The 9,428-nt window shown below is 49.7% G+C and overlaps 1 protein-coding gene across 4 annotated transcripts in view; it reads left to right on the forward strand.

Moving 5' to 3' along the window:
- PLPP4 (phospholipid phosphatase 4) overlaps positions 1-8,941 on the forward strand; it is a 118,675-nt gene extending 109,734 nt beyond the window's left edge. For 3 of the 4 annotated variants that reach the window (XM_004265763.4, XM_049697469.1, XM_049697470.1), the window contains one exon: positions 8,392-8,941. In XM_004265763.4, the coding sequence (XP_004265811.1) occupies positions 8,392-8,591 (200 nt within the window). In that variant the 3' untranslated portion in view covers positions 8,592-8,941. The remainder of the gene's footprint in view (positions 1-8,391) is intronic. The other variant, XM_049697471.1, reaches the window with a different exon arrangement.
- Positions 8,942-9,428: the final 487 nt, after the last annotated feature.

Here is a 9,428-nt window from a genome sequence, read left to right on the forward strand (position 1 = left end):
TGTGACTCCAGCTTTCGGGTAGCCTTCTAACCAGCGCTGATTCTCTAATCATAGGTCATTTTAAGCAGCGCTGAGTGCCTGTGTAGTGTTTCGTCATAAGAAAGAGCACCTCCCTCTGAATATAATCCAGAAAACCATGTCTCAAGGGAGGAAGCAGTCATTTGTTTCCACCCAGCCTGCGGCTGGAACGCATCCATGTCAGTCACAGATGCCATGCTTGACTGGGCTGAAAATTTCAAGATGGTGCCATTGCCTTTGCCAGGTTTCTCTGACTAGGCTGTGAAGGGTCTGTGATGTGAAATGAATTTATGTGTAGTTTCCAGTCTCTGCAGATGCGGTGTCTGGGGACAGAGACACAGCGCCCGACTGTACGTGAGCCACACTGAAAAGCCAGGTAGAGGCTGCTCCCTCCTCTCCCCCACATTCACCTACACACACACACACACACACACACACGCACACACGCACGCACGCGCACACACAAGCACACACACGCACGCACGCGCACACGCGCACGCACACGCACGCACACACACACACACACACACACACACAGTTGAGGCACACACACTGTTCACCAGGCCTCCCTCCCTTGGGCTGTCAGAACCAATCTCTAAATTTTCTAAATGAAGTGACTTGAAAAGGAGACTTTGGAATGAAACCATTGTTCCCACCAAAACCCACCAGCCTTACACAGAACAAGAACACTGAGATTCTCCCTCCGAGATCCTCCGTCCTGAGTGAACTGATCTCCCCTCATCTTCCCTCTGCAGTCAGCTGTCCCGGGTGGTGGGGTCTGCATTCACATTTGTCTTCAGCTGCCAGTGTTGCTTGGGGTCTGGGGAACTCTGAGCCTTGACTGCCCATGAGTCTGCCCATCTCTGCCTTCATACCCAGGGCATCCCCGAGAGAGGGCTCGAGCAGTCTGCAGCCCCAGGCCGCCCCCTCTCTTTTAATCAGAACCCACTGGACAGGGAGCTTTGGGCCTCAAGAGAGGCTTTCTCAGCCAGGCCCTCTGCCCTCTGGCCTGGCGTCCCTCATTCCTTAGTTCCCAGGGAAGATAGGTTTGGGCTGCTCCCAAGTCTCGTTGACCACCTGGCTTCATTTATTTGAGGGAATGCTCTCCTCTGTTTTCTGTGATTTTCTCTGGTTTCTTCTGTTGGCTCTATGTTCAGAATAGTTCCAGAATCCAACTTCCTTTTCCCACTGTAGTCCACCCTCACCTGTTGCCTGGCTTATTGCTGAAGCCCTGCTACCATTCTCCCTCCTTCCTCCTTTGCCCCTCACACTGCAGCCAGAACGAGCCTTTAAAGCCCTGTCACATGTGGTGCCTCACCTCCGTGAAAAGCCCCTGGTCACTCCCCATTGCTGTCAGCGTCAAAGCCCAGGTCCTGCAGTGGCATTAAGATCTGGTCCCTCGGTTCCTGCCTCCCTGTTAGTATTCTGCACTGCCCCTCCTTGTTCATACCAGTGCTTTCCCACCTCAGGACCTTTGCACTGGCTCTCTCCCGTACCTGGAATGCTCTTCGCTCAGATGTGTGTGTGGCTCCTTTCCTTCCCCCTCCTAATCTTAGGTCGAGTGAAGCCGTCTTAAGTGACCATCCTGCTGAAATCGCAGCCCGTCCACCACACTCCCTGCGGCTCTCACCTGTGCTCATTTATTACCACCGTCTGACAATCGCCTTTGCTCGTTTATTACCACCGTCTGACAAACTAAGTCATTTCTTAGTATTGACTATTGTCCGGTCTTATCTACTTGAGTAGGAGTCTGCAAACTTTTCTGTAAAGGGTCAGATAGTAAATATCTTAGGCTTTATGTGGGTCATACAGTCTCTGTTGTAGCTACTCAAGTTGGCAATGGTGGCGTGAAAGCAGCTATAGACAGCATGTAAATGAATGGTGCACATAGTTTGCTGAGCTCTGTACTAGAATATACTCTGTGTGCAGGGATTTGTGTCTCTTTTGTTGGCATGACACTTAGTAGGTACTTGTGTTAGTTTCCTAGGGCTGCTGTAACAAAGTTCCCCAAACTGAGTGGCTTGGAAGAATAGAAATCGTCTCATGGTCCTGGAGGCTAGAAGCGGAAAATCAAGGTGTTGGCCGGCCACACTCCCTCTGACACCTGTACGGGAAAGAGCCTTCCTTGCCTCTTCCAGCTTATTAGTCCCAGATATTTCTTGGCTTATGGAAGCATAATTCCAGTCTCTGCCTCCACCTTTACACGGTATTTTCCTTGTGTTTCTTCACATCATCTTCCCTCCGTGTGTGTCTGTCCCTGTGTCCAAATTTCTCCTTTTTATAAGGACACCAGTCATAGTAGATTAGAGCCCATTCTACTGATCTGATTTTAACTTTCCCATCTTTATACGGACTCTATATCCAAATAAGGCTATATTCTGAGGTACTGGGGGTTAGGACTCAGCATATCTTTTGGAGGAACAATTCTTGATGCATAACAGTGCTCAATAAATATGTGTGGAACGAATGAATGAATGATTTTGACTAAATCCTATTCCTTTCTTACTAGTATCTTTTTTCCTATACACTGGTTTTTCACCCATTCACTCATGCACTATGTTGCCTGTGTCCAGGCATTCTCTGGTGGAGGCCATCAGTATTGAGGTAGACAGACTTGGCTCTGCCCTGCCAGCTCACAGTGTACCAGGTGGATTGTGCATTCTCTGTGCTATGTAAGTTCTTTTATAGAAACTCAAAGTCACAAAAACAGGACGCTTCATTAGTAGTAGAATAAAAAGAACAGAAACAATCATGTGAGGTTGTTGAGTTATCCAGAGCTGGTATTTACCCTAGGGTCTTGGGTCATAGAGCCCAAGGCACACAAGGTCCCAAGTCACACCAGCTGAGTGATGTTGGATGTTGCCATGGCAACAGAGAGGGCTGTGTTCCTCCCAAGGACTTGACAGCACATCTTCAGAAGCCTTTCTGCTTGTTTGTGTCGGAGCAGGTGAGCAGGGCTGTCACCTCAGTAGGCCAGACTGCATGAGACCCTTTCCTGTCCTTTGACCTCATAAGAAGGGGTTGGGGTCATGCCCATTTTATGGGTAAGGATTCAAATCCAAGTTGCCTGATTCAAAGTCTAGCCCTCTTTCTACTACCATTGGAGCATACTAGGTGTTGATTCTAACCTCCCCTTTTAAATAGCTTTGTTGAGGTATAATTCATAACTCATAATTCATAAATTCTCCCAATTCAAAGGTTTTTAGTATCTTCAGAGTTGTGCAACCATCACCACCATCTAATTCCAGAAAATGTTCATGTCTTCCATCCACTGCAGCCCCTGGCAGCCACGAATCTACTTTCTTTCTCTGGATCTCCCTCTTCTGGACATTGCATATTCTGGGCATCACACAATATGTGGCCTTTTGTGGCTGATGGTGTCTGTTCTTTAGTGCATCTTGTAAATGTTGTTCAGTGCATCTCAGTTCACCAAACATTTACTGAATGTTTGCTGGGCTTCGGGGAAATGAAGGTGAGGCAGTCAAGGGGGGAATCAACACCGAGAGGTAGATGTGGGCTGAGAGGTGCACAGGCAGCAGCCCAGAGAGCCAGTGGGGACCCTGGTCCAGGCTGAGGGGACGTGGAACACCCTTCTTTTCCAGCCCACACCAGAAGCCTAGTCAACTTACGTCCTATAGACTTACAGTGACACCACCCCCTGAGAGAAGATGGACCTTCCTTCAGTTTCTCAGACTTGCCACGCCCCTTCCTTCCTCTGCCTAGAAGACTGCGCTGTCCTCCCTGCCTCCACTTCCCCCTCCCCCGGGTTCACACCTGGTTGTCCTGCAGGGCTGGCTGGTGGGTCTTGTCCTCAGTGAAACTCCCCCAGTCCAGACAAGCCAGGCCACTCTCTGGCTGATCTCACAGACCCACCTGCTCCCTCATGGCGTGCACTGTAGCTGCAGCTCACTGATAAGACTGTCACTTCCCCTAGGACTGGGACCGTGTCTGTTTTGTTCAGCCTCGTGTCCTAGGACCGGGCATCACGCCTGACACCTGATCCCTGTGCAACATACGTGATGGATGAATGACATGAAGGCCGAGTGAGGAGACTGCAGCGTGTGTGCTCCGGGGACACGGAGCTCCACATATGCCCCCATTGAATCACAGCCCCACCTTGTCCCATGCTACCATATTTGGGGTGAAGTCAAACCCAAGTAGTTTCTTTCCCTAATAAAGGCCCACTTGTCGCCTGCCTGCTTTTCTGTCAGCACACGCTCTATAGAATGTGAATGTGATTTCATCAAGTGGCACTTGGTGGCATTCTCTCTCATAAAGTAAGTCATTTTGTAAATCTTGTTCACCACCTTTGTGATGAACAGAGCCCCGGATGACTTTGTTGAGAAGGCGCCTTCGCTAGACCTTTCATTGCCCTGGTTACTTCTGATAACTGTGGTGGCACCTATGATACCACTTTTTACTCATTCCATTAAATGGGAAAACAACACTGACAGCAATCACCATTCTCTGGCTTGCTGCCGCACCAGTCAGCCTGGGGAACATATACTCAGAATGATTTGATGCCTTTTGGTCAGTGATGCACCTAATAAAATGCCTTGTCACAGAAAATAGAAAGTCAAATGGCATTATTTGTAGGTTTTGCTGTGTGGTCTGTTCAGTAGTCAGTGGCTTAAATGCAGGTGTCCTGGATCATTTCAGATACTAATAAAAATAACACTCTGTGGGGCTGTTCTCTGGGGCTATTGGAAAAACAAAACAATAGTGTGACTCTAAGACCTTGAACTGGAAAAGGCCCTGGCACATTTCACAGGCTGCTGGCCACAGGCTGTGTGAAGAGTTTCTCAGTTTAAGGAATTTGATTTAATCGTGTTAATTATGCCTCGTGACTCCAGTGAGGAATTCATAGTACATATCACTTTCCAGTTTCTTGGGTGACAGGTGTTTTTTAAGTTCATGTGTTTATTTAAAATGCTGTGAAAGTTTGGCCATGCTGAAGAGATGACAACTGTAGACGGCTGAGTTGGTGTGTGAGAAGAAGGATGGGAAAGGACTAGAAAGGCCCCAGTAGTGCCGGAGAGGAACAGAGGAACAGTGATAGACACTGTTTTTTTAGACAATGTATTTTAAGGTCTTGCTTTGTGTTGTGCTCTGGGATATACTGCTCAGCAGCAGTGCTCATTAAATCATTGTCACGATTCAGTGACGTGGATATTGAAATTTGCGTTTGAGAGCTAGGGAGACTGAGGCTCCGAGGTGCAGTCTTGCCCTGGTCGGGGCTGCAGTGTCTCTGTCGAGGATGCCTCAGCTGGGAGGATTCTCAGGCCGGGGGTGAGAGTAGATGCTGGATACCTTACCATGGCCCCAGATGCCTGCTCTGGGAGCGAGGATGGGCCCCTGGGTCTCACTGATGTCTCTCTCCGATGGTCCTCTCCTCCCCTCCTACCTTGGAGGCTACTCACCAGGGCTGAGTGGCCACTCATCTGTTTTCCTCGCTTTTCTGCCAGGTGGTGGCTACAGTCGCACCGTGTTTGCACTCCTACAGAGAGGAAGTAGCTACAGTTATTCATTCTCTCTCTGACCTGTTAGAATGACCTTTGTTTGTAAGAGACGTTTTATCCCGATCAGGGACGGGACCTACTTTCGGAATACGCCCCGGCAGCTTCCAGTGATCTGAAGGCAGCCTCAGGAGGCTGACCCTGGGGACCAGGTTCCTGGGACACTCACACGAGAAGGCCTCTCAGCAGCCGCGCACTTGCTCCTAAGGAGGGAACTAGAGGGGGGACCGGGGCCCACACAGGACACCGCAGGGCAGTCACCAGAATCCAGCCCCCAGTTACTGTGCACATATTCGTTCATCCACTTCCTTCCGCCAACTTAATTCTGCGTAAGGTGAGCAAAGTGCTGTCCCAGGCACTGAGGAATCAGCAGCCAGGGACCCAGACAGAGCCCCTGCCCTGGTAGAGTGTAGAGTCCAGTGTTAAACATTACATCATTGCACAGCTCGGTACGATTTGCCATTCTTATCCCCCGGGGGCTAATGAAAGTGTATCCCTGGGAGACAGGGTCTAGTCTGGAGGTCAGGTGATGCATCCTTGCACAAGGATGTTGAGTGGAGCTTGGAAGGATGAGTAGGAATTGAATAGGTGAGATGAAGGGAAGGGGTTCCCAGGGTTGAAGGGGAGAAGGGGGAGGAAGCAGACACATTGGAGAAACAGAAGGAAGATGGTGGCTGCAGCAGAGTGAGGGGACGGGGATGGCTGGGAGGTCGGCAGGACCAGGTATGTGGCTTTGAAGGCCGTAGGGCCTTAATCAAGTCCCTAAGAGCAGTGGGAAGGCGTCTAATCAGGCGGATAACCTCATCTATTGTTATGGAATAAGATATTATGGAAAAATCCAAACAAACTTTTTGGCCAACCCAATATTTGCACTTGGGAAACCATCACTAGCAGCTGTGTCCACCCTCAGATGCCAGAGCAGGGTCTGGGCACCTGTTCTGCACACAGTGGACCTTCATTATGCCATTGTAGGAATGCCTGTGTTCCTTACCTGTTTTGATGCTGTTTATAAATAAAATTACATGCACTAAATTACTATATTTATTTAAAAGAGCTTAAAGCGGGCTTCCCTGGTGGCGCAGTGGTTGGGAGTCCGCCTGCCGATGCAGGGGACACGGGTTCGTGCCCTGGTCTGGGAAGATCCCACATGCCGCGGAGCGGCTAGGCCCGTGAGCCATGGCCTCTGAGCCTGCGCGTCCAGAGCCTGTGCTCCATGACGGGAGAGGCCACAACAGTGAGAGGCCCGTGTACCGCAAAAAAAAAAAAAAAAAGAGCTTAAAGCTATTTATTATAGTGATTTTAAACGTTTTACTCTTAGTCTAGTAAAAATGCTGAAGGTAGAAGCAATTCTTCAAAAGATAATAAAATACCAAAATATTGTCCTTTTCCTCAAAGATGATCCCAGTTATTCTAGATGGAGCCAGAATACCTGTCACAGAAGGGCTGCTAAGTGGGGTGCAGATATCTAAGCGGTGAACAGTTTGTTTTCTTGGAAGATATATTTCTTTGACAGCCACCCCAAATTCCCCTGCAGGAGACACAGGAGAGTCAGCTTGTGACTTAAACTGAGGTCAGTACACAGTGTGTTGCTTACTGGGAAGGGTCTGGAGACTTAACATTCCCGACACTGGTAAAGAAAAGCTGCTGTCCCCCATCTGAACCCAGGTGCACCGCCCTTCAGTCATGGCCTGCTGTCTTCTGAAAGCTGGGACAACAGAAAGCCTGGGATGAACCCGCCAGGGTTCGAGCACAGCCCCGAGAAGCAGTGCAGGCCAGAGTCGGGACGCCAGAGTTCAAGGCCAGTTCCGTCATTAACAAGGGGTGGGGCCGCGGAAAGTTCTGTTGGCCTCTCTGAGCCTGAATTTCTTCTGTAAAATGGGGCTGATGCTCCCTGCCCATAGCAGGTGTGGGCGATTCAACAAGGTAATGCAGGTGAAAGTGGAAACCCCCAAATGGAGGCTGACAGTTCAGCCTGGCAGCGACCCTCATGAGAGTGCAGAGTTTCTCTTGTCAGGGGAGGTCTTCCATTATTTTAGGATCTTTTTGGCAAGAATAACCCATAGTCAGTTTAAGGGGCATGCATGCACACGACACACACATGCACACACACACACAAACACACACAGTGAAGATTGTTGGGATGGGCTGCTTTCGTGGGGTCTCTACTGGGAACCAGCTGAATGCCCTTTTTGGCAAGGGGCCGCCATAGAGGTGGTGAAGAGGCCTGTTTCACCTGCAGATACCCTCTCCTGCCTTGTCTGCCCCCCCAGCGCCCTCCAACTTGATAGAATCTGCAGCTTTTTGGAGGCATTGGGCCCCTCCCACCGGGACTGTCGAGTTTGCCAATGCTGGTGTATAATAAAATGTTTCATTCTCTTTGTGACTCAGAAGTTTCATTTCATCCCTGGGAAATCACTGACTGAGGCCCCACTGGGTCTCTGTGGTACACTGGCAGCATTGCAGGAGTCCAGTGGGAACTTGCTAAAGGAAAAGAAATGACAGCCCCCGAGGGTATCCAGATCCCATGGAGATGGCCGGAATTCTTCCAGAACTTGGAATTGATTTTCAAAATCAAGAATGCAAATCTGAGTTCATGCTGTGTTCAGCTGCATATTATATAAGGAGAAGACTCAAGTACACACTTAAAAGGGATGTTTAAGCTCTAAAAAATGATGAGTTTGCGGAGGCCACAAGATCTATAGATCCAGTGAGGTTTCTCTTTACTTTAGTCTTTCAGGGGGTCCAATCAGCAAACCAGTCATTGCAGCCGGTAGGAAAAGCGCTTTCTGGAAAACATAACTGGCCACATTTGAATGAATCATAACGCGTTTCTCCCGGTTTTGCTCTTCTGTCCTAGATTCTTTTGTTGGTGGAGTCATTGGCCTCATTTTTGCCTACATTTGCTACAGACAGCACTACCCGCCTCTGGCCAACACAGCTTGTCACAAACCCTACGTCAGTCTACGAGTCCCGCCGTCGCTGAGGAAAGATGAGAGGCCCACGGCCGACAGCGCACCCAGCCTGCCCCCTGAGGGGATCACCGAGGGCCCCGTATGACTGGGACCTCGGAGGATGGTCGCTGAGCCCAGGCCACGCTCTACCACCTACCATAACACAGTAGAAGAGGTTTTCTGTAGTGTGCTCCTCATCAGTTGTTTATCCAAGTTATCCTCCTGCTTCCATTTTGCCGACGGTGTTCCTGCTACTTTAAATGTGTACTTTCAGCTCTCCTGAATTTGCAAGGGAAGGACCCAGGAACGTTCTCTGAGAGACCTGTGGGTTTGGAAGGAGGCTGCAAGGGTGGGCGGGCACAGCTTGGTCAATTCCTCCATCTGAAATGTTTTCTATCGCAGCCAGCGTCCTATGATTTCACGGTTGTAAAGCATAATAAAATGTCGCACCTGGAAGACGTGGCATTGGCCGTTCAGCGCACAAGTCATTCGGGGCCGCAGTGAGTCTCACATCCGCCACCGCGTGAGCATCTGGCCCAGCGCTAGCTCTGGCTGTGGTCATTCTAGGTGCTGAGCTGGGGGCAAAGGCTGAGAACTTTCACAACAGTCAGCCACAGCTTATGTCTCTGAAATGGACTTGCAACTTGGAGATACAGCCTTAGTATCTCCAGGGCTTTTTGAATCGTTGAATCTAGAAGGAAGTGAGATGAAGAAGCTCACGCATAGGCTTCCACCAAACACGATGAAAATAGAGGTTCCAAGTATGGGGAGGGGGTCACTGCAGTTTTCTGAGGGCCCTGGCTACCATATCCTTTCAAGGGAACGGCTGGGTGACGATGAAGTAAGCAGCCTCCAGGTAGGAGCTTTTCCCCTATAGGATCCCAGTGCTTGAAAGCTTCTCCAGGTGGTGGCGGCAAGTCCCCATTCCTATCTGGCAGGTGGC

The sequence above is a fragment of the Orcinus orca genome, chromosome 14 (genome assembly GCF_937001465.1).
Source record: "Orcinus orca chromosome 14, mOrcOrc1.1, whole genome shotgun sequence".
NCBI classification, from domain to species: domain Eukaryota; kingdom Metazoa; phylum Chordata; class Mammalia; order Artiodactyla; family Delphinidae; genus Orcinus; species Orcinus orca.